At 44.5% G+C, this 19,273-nt stretch overlaps 1 protein-coding gene across 2 annotated transcripts; it reads left to right on the top strand.

Annotated features, from left to right (window-relative positions):
* Window positions 1-1,593: 1,593 nt before the first annotated feature.
* On the top strand, window positions 1,594-18,391 carry dhh (desert hedgehog signaling molecule). Of its 2 annotated transcripts, XM_063208642.1 has the most exons (4): window positions 1,594-2,140; window positions 2,368-2,793; window positions 12,786-13,047; window positions 15,283-18,391. In XM_063208642.1, exons 1-4 carry the CDS (start codon window positions 2,027-2,029, stop codon window positions 16,113-16,115), a joined length of 1,635 nt encoding a protein of 544 aa, XP_063064712.1. In that variant the 5' UTR covers window positions 1,594-2,026; the 3' UTR covers window positions 16,116-18,391. The 2 variants fall into 2 exon arrangements, with proteins under 2 accessions (XP_063064712.1, XP_063064713.1); XM_063208643.1 differs by having other exon boundaries at window positions 1,594-2,793.
* Window positions 18,392-19,273: the final 882 nt, after the last annotated feature.

Below are 19,273 nucleotides of genomic sequence, written 5' to 3'. Positions count from 1 at the left end.
TTCGATTCCGGCCCGGGTCCTTTGCCGACGCTTCCCCATCTCTCTCTCCCAAAACATGTCCTGTCTCTCTCTCAAACTATCCTGTCACTAATAAAGTCTAAAAGACCAAAAAATATCTTCAAAAAAAAAAAGAAGAAGAAAAAAACTTTGTTTTGGCACATCTCCAACATCAAAGACAACAACTAGAAGTAGTGTAGAAGTAAACCTTAGGTAGATAATTAGGTACAGTGGAATAATGGATGTGGCGTAACAACTGTATTATAATATCATACGAGTACTATACTAGTTCCACTTCTATACACCATTTGTAATGCTGCTAGAAACCTAGGCACTGCTAGAAAGCCTACAAATGTGGCGGACAATGCAATTGAAATATAGGATAGTAGCCTTCAAAGGGCCCCGGTCCATGTCGGGCTCCTGATGTTCTTAAGACTCCACTGTTTACAAGAGTCCTAACTGTGGTTTAATGTACCTCTTGTTAGTTTCTGCATTGCAATAACCTCCATCCTCTCACCGCCACATCAAATGACGCATATAGGGCCTATATACAAACCAACACTCTACTAATGAAGCATCATTTTCACTGAACTAACTAACTTTTCATTCACTGAACTAACTTGAAATGCCATGTCACGTCTGTCTGGTCTGATTAGCCCATTCATTATGTATCATATACTACTGTAACACCATTTTTTAAGGCGTAATATTAGTATTCACGATGGAATGATTTGACTGCAGTGAGTCATAGGGTTTCTCTGTACCACATCCAGATGGAATGTCAGTTGTGTTTAATAACGAATAGTCTTTGTTGCATTGTAGCAAATGTCAGTAATGTCAAGAAGGCCTTTATTTCTACCATTAAGCAATGGACTGTACACTGAGTCATGAGGTGATAGGCCTAGTTACTTATCATTGATTTACAGGACAATGGATGAAAGGGCAGGAGCCACAACAAACCAGCCCGAAACACCCAAACCAGAAGAAGTCATTTCACCCACCTATTGTCCTTCACTGCCATGGCATTTTCAATGTTTACATATCTCTTCCTTGAATAAAGGCCCCGTGGAATAAAATACTTGAAACATTTCATTGTGTGGGGAAACGCCATATAGCCTCATTGTGGAGAGTGCGTTTTAAAATCTAAATGAAAAAGATAAGTTGTCAAATTCTTCGTAGTACAATCATCTCCAGGAAGTAATTTGAAAAGTCCCCTTGTCCTCTTCATCATCATCTATCACAAGTAGACATTATCATGTAGGTATTTTATTGCTTTCTGAAACACAGGCCATTGTAATGACGGGGACAAAAATATTACGTCGACAGAATCACTGGGTGTTTCCAGTCAAGAGGTCTTAGGAGCGCTGAGGCCATGTCTCGTGGTTCAGGAGAAAACAAAAGGAGGGAGATTAGGCGGCTCGAGAGAGCGCGCGTGTCAGGGCTGCACTGTCTCTTCAGCAGGAAGCCGTTGAGCGGAGTTGGCTGTGTGTCACAGACCCTCACCTTTAAACCGAGCTATTTATATACTACCGTCAAAAGGCATTTCTCCTCAATTCATCCCTTGGGAAACTACTGTTTCGCCGCGATCTACCCCACCAAGCCAAGGGACAAAGTCCTTAGCTTGCAGTTAGGTTCCCTTTCAATTAGAGGTAAAAGAAAAATGTGTCAGAGGATTTGTATGTTTGATAGAATTGTAAGAAATTATGGTAAATGAAACAAAGTAAATAGAGAGGGAGGGAGTCATTAAGGAGAGTCATCCTGTGTGGCGCACGAGGTGGAATTGGAGGCGTGTGCGCCACTGTCGCCTTCGGAGCGCGCGCAGGAAGGGAGGGCAATCTTGTCCGGTCACAAATAAGACCTGGCGGCGAGAGCAAAACGGACAGGAGCCCTCAGTCTCTATTGGAGACTGCCAACGGAGAATAACGAATGGTTTGACACGGAGGTGGCTTCAGTGTAGTCGGTGGAATGAAGGCAAAGATTGTGGTTTTGAGAGCTAGCGGACCCGGGAGAGACATGGATCTTAAGGGACATGTGCCAGTTGTTTGTTATGGATCAAAGGACGAGAGGTGATTGGATACCTGGAATACACCTGTTACCTTTCACGGACACAAGGGATGATACACTTCAGGACATGCGCGACAGAGTCAGTTTGCATCATCTCATGAATTATGTAAACATGAAAGGAATTCTGCGCATTGAAAAATGACAATTTCATTTCTTGACCAATTACCTTCGATACCTTCGTTTTTTAAAACAACAATGGGCAACAGACTACAGATACGAATGTGTTTCAAACCAAAAATAGAGTGCACTATTTGCCAATAAACTAAGAAACTTAGTTGACATAACACAAACAATTTTTTATTGCAGTTGATCATTGATAGGTTACAAAACCGTCACCAATCGACAACAGGATATGGACGTGGGGAGTATCAGTGTCATCCCAAAATGCCAGCAGGTGCCCAAGACTGTGAAGTTACACCAATGACGTTGTCTCCATGGCATAGGCGGGCACTGCTCGTCCTGCTGTCGGTGTGCACGTTCACATCCCTTTTGGTCCAGGGATGCGGGCCTGGCCGGGGCTACGGCGTCCGTCCCACTCCACGCAGACTAGCTCCTCTAAAGTACAAGCAGTATGTGCCCCAAATCTCCGAGAATAACCTGGGCGCGAGCGGGCGTCCAGAGGGCAAGATCACACGCGAATCAGAGCGCTTCAACGAGCTGATGTGCAACTACAACATTCACGTCGATTTCAAAGACGAAGAACACACTCAAGCTGACCGCTTTATGACCAAGGTGAGGACCTCAGGTGTGAAAGATTTACTGTTTTACTGTTGTCAGTATGTGTGATTGAAAGGCTTCACAACTGTATGCCATGCCATGACATGCCGTGTGTGATCTGTAAAAGCCAACTCCCAGAGGATTCTTCGGACAAAGTATTCACCTATAGCTTTGTCTACATGATCATAATGTACAGTCAAGCATTTGGTCACCTTTGTAATCTTTAACCAACTGCCTGAGGCTAGACAGTGAAACAGTCACCAGGTTCACTTCCCTGGTATCCATAAAATACCTCCAGGGCAGCTTTGCAGGTAAGTCATGAATACAGTAGTGGCATTTGCATGAACCCACATCTGATTGAAGGTCCATCAAACCAATGCAAATTCTCATATAGGGGCCTTTGAAAAGAAAATACATGCCTTTTACATGTTTAATAACAGTTGTTTCGCATTAGACTCATCCAGTGAGAGTGTGAGATAGATAAACAAGATTAAGTTGAAAAGGAATATTGGGCACATCCCAGGTTAAGGAGCAGGATAATGGCTGCCGTAACGTTTTTGAGTGAGGTGTCTGAGCAGCACACTTCAAATCATTTTTTGTGCGTGTCTGTCTGTGTGTTTTATTCCATGGCAGAACTGAGTTTCGACCATTGAAGTCTTCAGATTCTTTACCTCTAGGGCAGATATGGATAAGTGGTTGGTTAGGGCATCAGACTTGTAGTCCACAGGTTGCCAGTTTGACTCCCGACCCGCCATGTTGGTGGGGGGGAGTAATTAACCAGTGCTTTCCCCCATCCTCATCCATGACTGAGGTACCCTGAGCATGATATCGTCCTGCTGCACTGCTCCATTGGGGGCTGCCTCCTTACACGGGGGAGGTATAAATGCAATTTCGTTGAATGCAGTGTTCACGTGTGTGCTGTGGAGTGTTGTGTCACAATGAAAATGGGAGTTGGAGTTTCCCAATTGGGCTTTCACTGGAGTTTCCAGAACATAGATAAACAAGCCACCATCACACCACACCTTGAGTCACCAGGTGCTACTCTGCAAAATCACTTGGCCGGCCGACTGGCGCTCCACCATCCATAAGTCATACCTCTTATGTGTGTTAGACTGCTGGTGGAGGAGGAAGTGATTTGTCTCAGAGATGGAGACAATGCATGCACTGTCAACGGCTGAAAGGGCCTATCTCACTTGTCTTCTATTGGTCTCAGTTAGGATAACAATCATGGGGGGTGCAGTTTAACACCACAGCAGCAGCAGCTTGGCTATCTGATGGAGTATTTGATAGTCAGGTGTTGACTCATTCAATAAAGCCCAGCTGGGAAACTCCAACTCCCATTGTTATTGTGACACAGCACTCCACAGCACACAAGTGTTCACTGCACATACTGCACATAAGAAAATTGCATTTATGCTTCACTCCTACAGCCCTCAATGGCGCCCCAAGGGATCAGTGCAGCGGGACGGTACCATAGTCATGGAAAAGGATGGGGGAGAGGACTGGTTGATTTCTCTCCCCACCAACCTGGCAGGTCAGGAGTCGAACCAGCAACCTTTTGGATACAAGTCTGACGCCCTAACTGCTTACACATGACTGCCCGACACCTAGATAAGAAGCATAAAGACAGCTAGATAAGACGCAGCCATGTGCCTGATGTAACGAGTGATAGTTTCTCAAACATGCGAGACGAGACATTGGCATGCATGGCACAATGCAGCCTGGTGCAGTCCGAGGCTTGACATTGGCACTGCATGCCAACCGGCCAAATAACTGGTAAAACTCAGCTGTGGCTTTTAACAATTTAAGTCGGACTAGCCACTTTAACAGGTCTGATATAACACATGTGCCTGATTTTATGAGTGCTAGTTTCTCAAACATGTGAGGCGTGACATTGGCATCATGGCACAATACAATGCAGCCCCGGTGCAGACCTGCTGTGCCCCAGTGCCAGTGTTGCCAGTTTGGGCCGTTAACCCCCCAATTGGGCTGCTTGGGAAAGCCGTCTGCGGGTAAAAATGGTAAAAATTGGCCATTTGGGGTTTTTTTCAGCATTTTTATGTCCAAAAAATCAATACAAGTTGTTGAAATTGGGCGGAATTTATTGGCAGGTGGTTTTTGAGCACCGTTTCGGCAGGATTTGATTAGAAACATCAGGCAACACTGCCCAGTGCTGATGTTTGCAGACACTGCCAGTCATAATAAGCAGCGCTAAGCTACTACTACACACCAGGCTGTAGCTCGGGCCACTTGGTTCCCAGTAGTAGCCAATAAAGAGGCCTTATCTATGCGCACCCCTATACACAGTGTTCCCACGGGAAGCCTAATCTATGCTACCCTTCTGAATGATCGTACGTGATGTGTGTTTATGATTATATGAAGCTGTGCCCTCTCCGATGCCGGCTTCCGAGCATGGTGTGTATGTATGTATGTGCCCTCTCCTTGACCAAGGCTTGAAAGCGGCTCTTTGTTGCGCGGCGTCAGGATTGGAAGGGGGTAGGCTTTTTGCGGGGTTTGCCTTGTGCAAGAATTCTCTTGTGCTGAAGTAATGGCCGACGCGCTGGAAAGGGCCTCTATTGTGGTTCCGACAATGACACGCCTCTGTCAAACAGCGGCGCAGGAGGGAAAATGTCCCCAGTTTGTTTTCTGTTCCTCTCTCTTTCTCACCCTGGCTGTCACATTCCCAAGTTCATGCCCATACATTCCACCACGCTTTGCTTGCTGCCCTCTCGTCGCATACAGGCAAGCCAAAGAAACTCAGCCTCAGCCCCCCCCCCCCCCCCCACTTTCTTCATGATCTCATCTGTCCAACAGATACAACCCACCTCTTTCTTAAATACAGGCACACACAAACTGCTGTGGGGATGACACACCTTTCTGCTACCTTGAATATAAACAGAGGTCTGGTAGGGTATAACTTGAATATAAACCCAGTGTAGCTTAACATGCCAACCCAGTGCCTTACATTACACACACATTACACCACCCACAAACTATAACCAACTCCCAAAGGAAAAGAAAACATGTTCTCACTTTATCCCCTCTTGCTTTGTTTTTGCTGTGTGATACCATGGTCCGTAACATGCACAGCAACCCACTCTGTTTATATTCCTTTTGACATTTGACTTTCATATTCTGTCATGGCTGCAGTAATCTCATAATGTTCTACATTGTTCTACCAGTGGAAGGCTGTAGACTTCACTGCCATTACTTGAAACATCATAACAGAGAACCTTTAACAACTACATTTTGACTGACTCATTGCCTGTCTCTCCTGTTACAGCAGGTTTCTAACAGGAGCCATGTCTTTGTATTCTCTCATATTTATAGTTTTTCTAATGGCTTCAGTCCACTGTTAATAAACAGCTCTGGTTTTGGAATGGGCTGTAAGAGCAAGCCATTCATAGTTTGCACCTAGATTCTTAACCAGGTGACCTCCTTCAGTGTAAATACAGTCGGGTTAATGAATTGCCTAACCGGCACTCAGCCAGACGTCTCAAACATTTCTTAACAGTCGAACAATTCTTGATGTGAATTTAAATAAGAAACTGAATGTTATAACTTGTAATTACATGTAGAATGTTACATAATGCAACATACTATAATACACATTATTTTTGATTTGACAAATGTAGCTTCTCAAATTTCTCGATCCCTTGTATGCACAATGTAACTTACATGCACAGAGAGATTCATTTAAGGGGGGCGTTACTGTATTTTGCACAAAAAAAATGTAAGTCGCCCAATGGAAACAAAGGAAGCTGACCTTGATCATTCTCTCACTCGGCAGGGATGACCACGGAATGCTGGGTTCTGGATACAGTAGCTTTTCTCTCTGATTGTTTGAGGAAAGGAGGGTGGGGGTAGGGCGGGGTAGGAGAGATGGCCTTTTATGAAGGCTGAGCACACAGGAGAGAATTTTTCATGATGTCAACCAAAGACGTGCAATGTGACAACACTGATTATACAGTCCTGCTGTTGTGTAGTCTAGTCTAGTCTCAGTGGTGTCTGTGGTCGGTGGCATTTTGGCTGGCATTTTGTCACCAAATGACCAAATTCAACAAGCAAAAGAGCACGAATGAAAAAAAAACCCTGAAAGAGCAAGAGAAGTGAAAGAAGAGAACTCCCCCCTCCTCCCTCTCTCTCTCTCTCTCTCTCTCTCTCTCTCTCTCTCTCTCTCTCTCTCTCTCTCTCACACACACACACACTCTCTCTCAAAGTGGTGAATGAGTAACAGAGGATGTCTCCACTTCAGGCGGTTGAGATGGTGACAGGTCTGTTGATTGGGCTGGATTTACTACATAAGGAAACTAATGGGGTGGGACAAAAAAAGCTCAAGATGGTTCTTCCTCCCAAAGTGGACGATTAACCCCTCTGGGGACTTTTTATGGTCCATGCACACAAAACAGTAATATGAGCTGAATAAGCAGCATTGCACATTAAAGCAACACTTATTAGTTTTTTTTCCTCAGTCAGTCAAGAGAGTAGAGGAATTGCCTCTCAGGGAGGGACAGGGAGATTTTCTGCTTTTCTGGGGACTATAATGGTGGGCACTCTAAATAGCAATGTTTGTTGAATTAAAAGTATAACATACAGTATTAAAGCAACATTAAGTATTTTTTTTGTCTTTAGTTGGCCCTGCAGGTGTGAGGGGAAATGACTTGTCATTCAAAGACACTACAGACTGCCTGCTTCACCAAATGGAGCCTAGTAGTTTAGTGTACTTGCTGTGGTTATGGCCTGAGGAGAACATCAAAGTGAATTTAGAAATTCGCCCTGTTACATGTTGATTAACCACTTGGAACATTTTGGAAACATTAGTATATAAAAAGTGCTTAGTGTTGCTTGACATTCGTACATTATGTTCATTGTCAAGAGCTGTAGCCCTTTCATGCAGATGGAATCAGAAGCTTGCTATGACCTTGCTATGGTCATTACCATCTTGGAAACAGTAAGTCTCTAGAATAGTGTTTCTCAGCGGGGGCTATACAGTCCCCCAGGGGCGCGTCGGAGAGCCATGGGTGGGTGTTGAGAAGGATACAGCTGAAAGGGGGGGTGCTTAGTTGCCATTGGGGGGCATTGATATGTTTATGAAGAGTTCAAGGGGGCGTTGGGCGGCTTATGATGAGGTCCAGGGGGCATTTATTAAAAAAGGGTTGAGAACCACTACTCTAGAGGCGCAGCATGGAGGGGATCATCATTATGTCTACTCAGGGCCGCTGACAGGTTTGGCTGAGCCCGGGACAAAATTTTCTCAATAGAGCTCGAAAGTGACGTCACTTCCCCCGATTTCATGGGACCTCAACAGCGTTTTTAGCCGAAAATCGTAGCATGTAATCCAATGGCGGTATTAAAATGATATTTCGATCCCCTTCGAGTTGTGCCACGAGCTCCATATATGTTGTTTCTGATATTTTTGCTTAATTTTTCGTACGAACCCCCAAACGTTTCTTCACATTTTTCATGCCGACGGCCTCGGAACAAAACATTGATACTTCGGCATGAATAATCTTTATCTAGCCTCTTAAACAGCATATTTGTAGCCCAGCGCATATCATGATTGAGATCAGAAGATATTTACTCTCTACCATGTTGTTAGATGGTCAGCTTAGGTCCCGTGAAACGCGGAACTAAGGGGCGGGACTTTCGAGCTCTATGGGCCCCCCCTCCTAACACCAAAAAAGCCCCCCACCCCCTCATCCCTGACGGTTCCTACACGAAATAGTCAAACGCCCAACCCAGAGCCATACAGAGAACAGAGTCAGGCGATCTCCGCTGTGTCCTAGGGCCGACTTCCTCATTAGCAAAATTAGCTGTTTTAGCTTCTCAGTACTGCTCAGCGTTGCGAATGTTAGTTCCTAGTAGTGGGCGTAGCACACAGCAAATGCAATGCGATGCAATGCAGGGAATATGACAAGACTTGCTGTTCGTAGTAATAACTTCAGATAAACATCACAAGTGCTAAAAGTGTTGTGATTATCACCACATTCATCTTGCGAGTTATTAAGTTCACCGCAATCAGAACCGAAAGTTACAGGTTATCCCAAGACGACAATGTTATAACCCATTCGTTACATTCAATTCTAGGCTATCTAAATGTCAATTCCACACGTTGACATACCACTGGCTTATTTTAAACCAAATAAGTTTAAACCAGAGTCGAGTTACACTGGCTGTAATTCAGCTGACCGGGGATGATTCTCATATCAATTCAGCCTGATTGGCGTGCGCGTGCCTGCCTGAAACTTTTGATTCAATTACATAGGCGCATGGAACACATTGTTATTAAGCCGTTGTGGTAATCAAATTATTCGATACCCCCTGTCTCTCTGATACTGAATCCCGTGCGACTTGCTCACGGCCTCCTGTGCCAATGTTTGGCTAGCCTACTTGACGACGGGGCTGGAAAAAGTGTCTTACCTGGATCTGCTGCACAGCTGCTTTTACTGGTGCCTGCTACATCATTCCAGTCTTTCCTGAAATATTTAGCCAGAGAGCCCCTCAGCCTTTTGGCTTCTTCCTCTCTTTTTCGTTTTTCCTTCTTTTTCTGCTCTCCTGACTTGTGCATGTTTACTAACTGGCTCGCGCACACTGACCACTTATCGAATGCTGTCGTCTTTTTTTCTAGAAAGACCAATCCATTTTGGAATAGGGGTGATAGGGGGTTATTGGCCGTTTTTTCAAGGGCAATGAAGACAAACATCTACAACAGGGGTGTCAAACTCATTTTGGTCCGGGGGCCGCATACAACCCATGTGGACCTCAAGCGGGCCGCATTAGTAACATCATCGCAAAAAAAAAAAAAAAACGTAAAGCAGAGGATTAGTGTTCAGTGCTATCACGTTTTAAGTGTGTTGAATATGTAGAAAGCAATGCAATACTGATAATCCTATGCAAAATTTCCTTGACTTCATTCATTCATTGCTAACCGTCAATGAATTAAATAAGGGACAGTTATTTTTGGCAGGGGGTCTGGGGGTTTTCCCCCAGAATTTTTTTTATTTCTTAGATGTAATTTCCTGCATTTTCACGCATTCTAACATCCCGTTTCCAGTTTCAGCTTAATAGGAACCAATACAAATCCAATTATATTTATTATTTAATTACAACCAATACCAATACAATACGAATAAGACATATTAAAATTGTATCTCTATATAGGCCTATATGAGGTCTATAATATATGAGCTTTATCAAATCAAGTCAAGTCAAGTCAAGTAGTCAAGTAGGTTTTATTGTCAATTTCTTTACATGCACTGGTCATACAAAGAATTTGAAATTACATTTCTTGCTTTCCCATACAGACACAGACTAATTAAGGTAAGGACATAGACAGTATAGACATAGACAGTACTTATACATGGACTTAAGACAGTATGGACATAGACAGTGCTCATACAGACATTTAAAGTGCAAGACTGGACAACAGAAAACTTGTAGAGGACATACATTAAGAGGTATTTGTTGTGTTTTTGTGCTTTTCCTAAAAAAAAGTCCTTTATAGCGTTCTGACATGGTAATAGTAGCATTTTGAAGAAAATAAATATAAAAAGGTCTGTCAAGTACACCAGCAGCAGTGTGTGTGTGTGTGTGTGTGTGTGTGTGTGTGTGTGTGTGTGTGTGTGTGTGTGTGTGTGTGTGTGTATGTGTTTAGTGCAGGTAGAAGGTGCGGTGTGCGTCTTGTGTGTGTGTTCGTGTGTGTGTGTGTGTGTGTGTGTGTGTGTGTGTGTGTGTGTGTGTGTGTGTGTGTGTGTGTGTGTGTGTTTGTGTGTGTGTGTGTGTCAGTGTGTGTATGTTGGGTTTAGTGCAGAAAGTGCAGTGTGCTTGTGTGTGTGTGTGTGTGTGTGTGTGTGTGTGTGCATGTTTTGAGTTAGTGCAGGTTGAAAGTTCAGTCACAAGTATAGTAGTGCAGGTGGAATGTTCAGTCGCAGATATGGTGGTGGGGGATGGGGAGGGGGGGTTGTCAGTGGCCTTGCTGGCTAGAGGCTGACAGTGGGGGGGGGGTTGTCAGTGGCCTTGCTGGCTAGAGGCTGACAGTGGAGGGAGAGTGGGTTGAGTGTTCAGCATCTTGATCGCTTGGTGCATTGTGCTGCTCGCCAGCCGGGTGGTACGGGAACGGAGGCGCCTGTACCTCTTTCCAGAGGGCAGGAGGCTGAACAGTTTGTGTGCAGGGTGGCTTGTGTCTTTGATGATCATCAGTGCTTTCCGGGTGAGGCGTGTGGTGTAAATGTCCTGCAGGGAGGGGAGTGGTACTCCAATGATCTTCTTCGCTGTGTTCACAACACGCTGGAGTGTCTTCCTGTTTTTCTCCGTGCAGCTTCCTCCCCACACTGTGATGCAGTTGGACACGACGCTCTCTATGGTTCCTCTGTAGAATGTTGTCATGATGGAGGGTGTAGCACTTGCCTTCTTTAGTTTGCGCAGGAAGTAGAGACGCTGATGGGCCTTCTTCGCCAGTGATGTAGTGTTGGTGGTCCAAGAGAGGTCGTCGCTGATGTGCACTCCAAGGAACTTGGTGCTGCTCACTCTCTCCACAGCATCGCCGTCGATGGTCAGTGGTGGCAGTTGTTTTTGGACCCTTTGGAAGTTGACAACAATCTCCTTGGTCTTGTTGACATTCAGCAGGAGGTTGTTGTCTTTGCACCATCTGGCCAGCAGGTCTACTTCTTCTCTGTAGTGAGTCTCATCGCCCTTGGTGATGAGGCCCACCAGTGTTGTATCATCCGCAAACTTCACTAGATGGTTAGTGCTGTGGGTCGTTGTGCAGTCGTGTGTCAGCAGCGTGAACAGCAGGGGGCTGAGAACACAGCCTTGCGGAGCCCCCGTGCTCAGGGTCAGGGTGCTCGAGGTGTTGTTCCCTACCCGTACTGCTTGTGGTCTTTGCATCAGGAAGTCCAGCAGCCAGTTGCAGAGGGAGGTGCTGAAACCTAGTTTGTCCAGTTTTCTGATGAGTTGTTGTGGTATTATGGTATTGAATGCTGAACTGATAATACCACAACAACTCATCAGAAAACTGGACAAACTGGACAAAATGCCTGTTACAGTACAAATTCACCATTTATAATAGAAGTGTGATGTGCACTTTACTACATATATACAGTTTAAGAGAGGGACCATTGGGTTAATGTCATGCAGGTCTCGATTTTGTGCGTAATTGAGCATTTCGGTTATTTCATTAAAAAAAAAAAAAAAATTTTTTTTTTTTAAACTTTTTTTTTTTCTCCGGGCCGGATGGAACCCTCTGGCGGGCCGAATGCGGACCGCGGGCCGTATGTTTGACACCCCTGATCTATAAGTAATTGTTTGAAAGCAAATAAAGCACTTTTCTAATCTAAAAAACAACACATTTTGAAGTGAACGTATCATAATTGAGCCCAACGTCATGGGGGCCCAGTTATGGGACCCCCCTCTATTCCAGAATTCCCAGGGCCCGGGACAAAAAGCCCTTTAGTCCCCCCCTGTCGGCGGGGCTGCGTCTACTAATCAATCAATGCCCATACCATCCATGTGAAGTGGCCCTGAGCAAGGCGCCTAACCCCACATTACTCCAGGGACTGTATCCATTACACAATAAGTCAAGTCAAGTCAAGTTGACTTCATTGTCAATTTCTTTACATGCACTGGTCATACAAAGAACTGAAATGACTTGACTTGCTTTCCCATGCAGACATAGGCATACTTTAGGAATAGACATAAACAGTATAAACATAGATAGTACACATATAGTACACCTAGAGTACCTATACAATACACATGCATGCAGACATTTAAAGACTGGGTAAAGACTGAACAACAGAAGACATACAGAGAGGCAGGGGGAAGGGACAGGGGGAAGGGCCAGTGAAGTTAAAGTCCATAGATGGGATTTAAGGTGCTTCTTGAACGTAGCCAGTGTGGGAGCATGGCGGATAAAGACACCTGCTAAGTGTAAATGTAATGCAGTGTAATGTAAAGAAAAGTAATGTAATGTAATGCATTGTAATTTACCATCTCCTCCTCCTCCTCAGCGCTGTAAGGACTGCCTGGACAGGCTGGCCATAGCCGTGATGTTGCAGTGGCCCAAGACGCGGCTGCGCGTGACGGAGGCGTGGGACGAGGACGGGAACCACCCGCCGGACTCGCTGCACTACGAGGGCCGCGCGGTGGACATCACCACCTCCGACCGCAACACCTCCAAGTACGGCATGCTGGCCCTGCTGGCCGTGGAGGCCGGCTTCGACTGGGTCCACTACGAGTCCAAGCACCACGTGCACTGCTCTGTCAAAGCTGGTGAGTAGCTGTAGCGAAAGGGAGTAGAGTTGTCAGCTTTTATTGTCAGTTTCTTATGCACAGGTCATACAAGGAAATTGAAATTACGTTTCTCTCTCTATACCATGAAAGGACATAGACATACACAGGACTGACATTTACAGACTGACATCAAAGTGCAAGACAGGACAAGTAACACTGATGGACCAATAACAGTGAAGTGATGGAGTAATAAATAATAACTGAGCATTTAACATTGGTGAGTGACAGTGATTGACCAGTGATAAACAAGTAACTGTAAGTCCCGTCGAGACTGGAACCTGGACCTTCTGAGAGAGAGAGAGAGAGAGAGTAGCCTAATTTATTTGTGACATACAACCCTAGCCTTAGGCTAGCGTGCAGTGAAATGACAGGGGTACCATATTGAGGCTCTGACCGCTCCAACTGCTATACCAAAGAGCCAGGCTCATTGGCGTAACCATCAGAGCGCAGTGCACCCACAATCCTAGTGATGTCCACGCCATCACATTAGGCCTTTGCTGTGGCTCAATTTGTTAAGACAGTACACTGGGGACCTGGGTTTGACTCCGGCCTGAGATCACTTCCCCCATCTCTCTCTTCCTGTCTCATACTGTCCTATCAAAATAAAGACATAAAAGCCTCTAAATCAGGGGCGTCAAACTCAAATTGACGGAGGGCCAAAATCAAAATCTGGAACCAAGTCGCGGGCCGAACTCAACATTTATTTTTAAAAATGGACTAAAATTGTGTGTACATGCACTTCATATTCATAGTTAAATTTCACACACACTCTTTCCCATCATATTTGTTAGTTCAAATGTGTCTGCACATCCCGTGACACAGCAAATTTCATGTTCAAGTCATGTTATGCTAGTATACATTAGGGTGTATGTGGGCCAACTGTAATAGATATTTGAAATGATCTTGCGGGCCGAATAAAATGGCTCCGCGGGCCAAATTTGCCCCCCGGGCCTGAGTTTGACATCCCTGCTCTAAATTATCAAAAAAAAGCTGTAGCTGTAGAATATAGTATACAGCACAGTGTGCTATATAAGACAACATTAAAGGTGATTATACACATGGCAATCTCTTGAGGAAATGTTTGTGGGCAACCAACTTTTTTTTCAATCATTCAAATGAGCCGGTGGTGTTGCCTGGCAAAAAAAAGTTGCTCAAAAAGTTGCGCTGTGTACCATCACCTTCATTGTCAGAACTCATATTGTTTTTTTTCCCCAACTGACCTAATGTCTGTCAGGATTCTCAGTCACCCAGATCAGTGTAGAGAAAAATCCGAGTTGTAAGCAACTTCAATGCTGTTAAAAAGCAATTACAGCTTGTTTTTTTAGAAGGTCCATTTTTAAAGATGCATTCATGTACGTTCACACAAAGACGGCCTAACCTTCAGACAGTATCATGTATTATGTTCATATCTGCCTGATGATTTGGGTCCTCATTTGGATAAGCTGGCTAAGAAAACAGTTAGCCCAGATATGGGAAAGGCTTTTTTTTTCATGCCAGGATATTGCCCTCCCTACACACACTCAAAGTTTAGAATAGATGCAGCCTTGAATTTCATTTTGTGCCTCACTACATGGAGCCATATGGCTGATAACGCTTCTTGATCTACCCACCCACCACTCCCTTCCCTCCAATCACTCTCTGGCTGTTGTAGCCTCAACTTTCATGATGTACCACCAGGGTTGGATCGGGGGAGAAATAGGGCCCGGAATAATTAGCGACGCAGAACTGTCTCAGCGGTGGGCCCTGCACCCTCATGGGCCCCTATGTTCAGAAAATCTGAAAATAGGGCCCCACGAGGGTGCGGGGCCAACCGGGAAATGCCTGCTATGCCAGATGACGAGTCCAGCCCTGTGTACCACTACACAAGGAAATATTTGGTAACACTTTATTGAAGGGTTCACGTGTTAGCCAGTAATTCATTCCTAATTAACGTCCGTAAATGTTACATAAAATATGTGTCAAGCTAAATTAGGGGCCTACAAGGTCCTTATTACAATCATATCAACAATTAAGGCCTTACTGGCAGAGGACAAGAAATAATGTGAATGAAGGGCTAACAACTCATTGATTTTTCTCAGCACATGCCTTATAAATCACTTATAAAGACAGTTGGACATGTATTCACATGTATTAGTATGTGAACCCTAAAATAAAGTGCTGTAGAATATTCAATATACAGTATCTCCTCTGCTCTGCCTGTCTTCTCTTCCCCAGACCAGTCTGTGGCTCTTGAGCGAGGTGGCTGTTTCCCAGGCTCTGGGAAGGTGACTCTGGAGGGTGGAGAGCAGATACCCATGATGCTCCTGAAGCCTGGAGACAAGGTCCTCTCCCAGACGACGTCAGGCCAAACCGCGTTCAGCCGGGTCCTCTTCTTCCTACATAAAGACTGTGGTAGCAGGTCTGTGTTCTTAGTGCTGTGCACGGAAAATGGGCACCGCCTCGCAATAACACCAAATCACTTGCTATTCCGTTCTTCAAACTTTGAACACGACCACAGCAAGTACATGGCTCAGTTTGCCCGCAGAGTGCAGAGAGGAGACTATGTCCTTGTGCACAGACCAGGAAGGGGAGTCGGACCCTCCAAGGTCACCTTGGTGACATGGGAGGAGAGAACGGGGGTCTACGCCCCGCTGACAGAGGAGGGCACTCTGTTTGTGGACGGAGTGCTGGCGTCCAGCTATGCCACCGTGGAAGACCATGGGCTGGCACACTGGGCATTTGGCTGGGTTCGCCTCCTCCACTCTCTGACCCAGTGGACCCAGACACAGGCACAGGCACAGGTGGCCATCGCCAACCAGACTGGGGCACACGTGTGCAATGATGCTCAGCAGAAATGCCAAACGTGGGGGGATGCGGCAATAGGAGCCAAAGGTGTAGGCTGTCATCAGAACAACAGTTGCCAACCAAACACAGCTTTACTTGTGGACAGCTACGGGCAGACCTGCAACAAGGAAAGGAACAAACAGGGTAATGTTGTGCACTGGTATGCCAGACTGCTGCACAACATCGGGCGACTACTACTGGACTCTAAATTGTTTTACTTGTAAAAACTTTGTTATTGTTTTATCTGTGCTTAAAACGTATCAACAAACCTAACACTGCTAATCCCAACACTGACAAGGGAGCCTACACTTGGTCGAGTATGCAGATTATTGTTTCATATCCAGAGGTGCACATACATGGTGCATGTGCACATAAAAAGTGGCCTGCACCAGAAAAAAAGGGAAAATAAAAGCCGTTGTGCATACTTACATGTTTGCTCCATAGATTTTTGGTAAAATGGGACACAAGTGAATGAATGAATTCCTACATGTGTGTAAGTGTTTGTGATTGGTGTTCTTATGCTGACATGATGTTGGAAACCTTTAACACTTGCTAAAATGTGTATGTCCATGAGCGTATCTTCACAATAGGGTAAAATACATACACTTACCCCTTCTCACAGCCCTCTTTTTATATTAGTCCATCTAAAAGTGGGTGAGTCTTTCCATACCAGCCAGTCCTATGGATTTGTTTAGTGTAGGTTATTGGCTTATTTGACAGGGGCCATGTACAGGACAGTCCCTGGGTGCCCAATTATGTTCAAAGGCAGGGGAACCACCAGGGGCCACTTCAAATTAATCTGAGGGTGGTAAAAGTCCTCCGAGGGCCGTACTATGAACCCAAACCAGGATTTCCTCCTGCACTTTAGGCCTATATTGAAGGCAGCCACCTTTAAAACAGACCCAACATTCTCTAGGACCCCTGAATATAACTTCATTCTATTGCGAATGCACGTACTTCCTAAGATTCCATTACAAAATATGTCATATTTTATGTGAAGCTGCATAACATTAAAGTTACATCGGGGGCTGGATAAAACGGCCTTAAGGACCACAAACGGCCCTCGAGACCTAGGTAGTCTACCAAAATTCTATTTTAATATTCATGGTATGAGAAAATATTTTATACAACCATCAAAACTTTTATTTTTGTACTTTTGGATAAATGTATCTGCTTATTTTTAACTATTCACACTATGACCATGTACTGTATGTCAACATTTTTGCCGTTTAAAATGACAGTTTATCATATATATAATAACTATTATTTAATTTTGTAAGGAAAAATCATAATATAAAAAAGATACAACCAGATATCTCATAATTAATGTTTGTTTTACAGATGCCTTTACAGCTTTCCTCTATTGTAGATGATTATATAGCCTCATAAGCCTCCTGGTCTGTCCAAACCGCCTTACATAAAAACACAAGCCTATGATTTGGCCCCATGGGCAAAGTGCTTTTAGGCTACTGCTTTTCAAGGTTTTTGGCATGGATGTGTGGCAGGATTGGGGATTTTTTTTGTGTTAATATGAAGTATGAACAACCTAGTTGTTGGCACATAAATTTGGCCGGACCAAGGACAGTCATATGACCCCCGCCCCCTTACAACACAAACAATGTAATGAGGACCCAATTCTGGGGGGCCCTGTCCCCGGGACAACTGACCTGTTTGCAACCCCCACCCCAGTTGGCTCCTCTGAACACCTACACTACACGTATGTCCGTGGCTTCCCACACAGAATTTGACACAGATGCAAATCATCAGCTGAGATTAGATTTTGTAAGATCCCTTGAACCATTGACTAAGAAATAGATCTACTTGGAAAAATTAGAAAAAAAATTAACAACTGTCTTTTTGCTCTGAGATTGATGTTAAAGTGTATTAATATCATGGTTGGTGGGTTCAGTTATTCCCAATGTGTCTTTTCAGGAGCTTTTCTCTACTCTGAATTAATAGAGTTGGGAATGTGACACCTCCTTGTGGTCAACAGCTAAAACAACAGGTCTTCAGCATGTAATATTGATTTATGGTGACAGGCAGCACTGTGCTGAAGTAGCAACATGTGAGGCCTACGTTGCAGTATCGGCGTGTGCCAAAGGCAGTGTGCAGCACACAGTTGAGAAAATGATTGACAAAAAGGAGAATTATGCAAATGGAATTTTGTCAAGGAATCTGTCCTCGAAAAGAATGTTGCCTTTGTCTCACTTCATTCCAATGGTTGATTGTGTCAAGGTCATTGCTCCTCTGATAAAGCTGCTTCACTTTTACCAAGTCCTACAGAGGGAACACTTACCCAAAGCATTCCATAAAATGTCCTTATTGTTGCACATGCACATTCGTATGACGTGATGACGTAAATGCAGGTCAACACAGTGTGACTCTAGGCCTCTTGATGTTGTACAGAAAGATCCCTGTCAGGCAAAAATGTGCTATTGACCAACATCGGGTTTTTTTACATTTCATGTAATTCTTACAAATAAAAAATAACTTAAAATGATTCTTTTTGGTATTTTGGGTATCTATAAACCTTATACAGGAAGAATGACATGGGTGGACAAATGAAAATGCTTTTACAGTATTTTATTGTCCTGTGGGTGCATGTTGAAGACAGCTGTGTAGGTATTCAAGAGGATTATCCTGGAGGTGGAGGGGGCAGATGGGCAAAGCATTTCTCTGAGGAGATGTGGTGTCACGTCACGGTGATCCTACAGCATCAGGACCAATGGCGAGTGGCGAGCCTCTACAGAGCCGCCCATCTATTATCACTAACAGACCAATCGCGTCCGAGTAAACTGTACAAGCTATGGTACACACACATGGGTCCCAAACCTTGCTGCTGGCTAATCCTGAGGAAAGCTGCAAGTAATCCTGTCAATGGGACTGGACTCAGTGGGTCACCCAGTCTGTACCAGACCACTTCCCCTGTGTCTTTGAGTGATGGTACACGATGGTTAAGTCAAGTCGATTTTATTGTCAATTTCTCTACATGCTGGGTCATACAAAGAATTTGAAATTACGTTTCTTACTTGCCCATGCAGACATAGACATATTTTAGGTATGGACATAGACAGTATAGACAGTACACATACAGACATTTTAAAGTGCAAGACTGCACAACAGAAGACATGTAGAGAACCTGATTTTTAGACCCCATCCTTTCCTTAAAAATACCTAGTGCAGGTCTTGGTTCTGCACTACATTCCACTAAATTCAAATTGCATAAGTATGCAGTCTACAGCTCAAGAAGGAAGATGGTTCTTGGACCAGTCTTTGCATTATGGCCACTAACACCGCCAATATCTTTTCAGTCGCTGTTGAGCTTTGATTTTTTTCATTACATGAATAATATTTAACAAGACAAGGAACGATAACAGAACAC

The sequence above is a fragment of the Engraulis encrasicolus genome, chromosome 10 (assembly GCF_034702125.1).
Source record: "Engraulis encrasicolus isolate BLACKSEA-1 chromosome 10, IST_EnEncr_1.0, whole genome shotgun sequence".
Taxonomy (NCBI): domain Eukaryota; kingdom Metazoa; phylum Chordata; class Actinopteri; order Clupeiformes; family Engraulidae; genus Engraulis; species Engraulis encrasicolus.
Note: the sequence above shows the minus strand (reverse complement) of the source record. Positions and strands in the feature narration are given on the sequence as shown.

Excerpts from the sequence above, each read along its gene's own strand:
- dhh (XM_063208642.1), top strand. The coding sequence starts at position 2,027 with ATGTGCCAGTTGTTTGTTATGGATCAAAGGACGAGAGGTGATTGGATA. Across the intron at positions 2,141-2,367 it reads TTCAGGACATGCGCGACAGA|TTGATCATTGATAGGTTACA; the intron begins GTCAGTTTGCAT and ends TTTTTATTGCAG. Across the intron at positions 2,794-12,785 it reads CTGACCGCTTTATGACCAAG|CGCTGTAAGGACTGCCTGGA; the intron begins GTGAGGACCTCA and ends CCTCCTCCTCAG.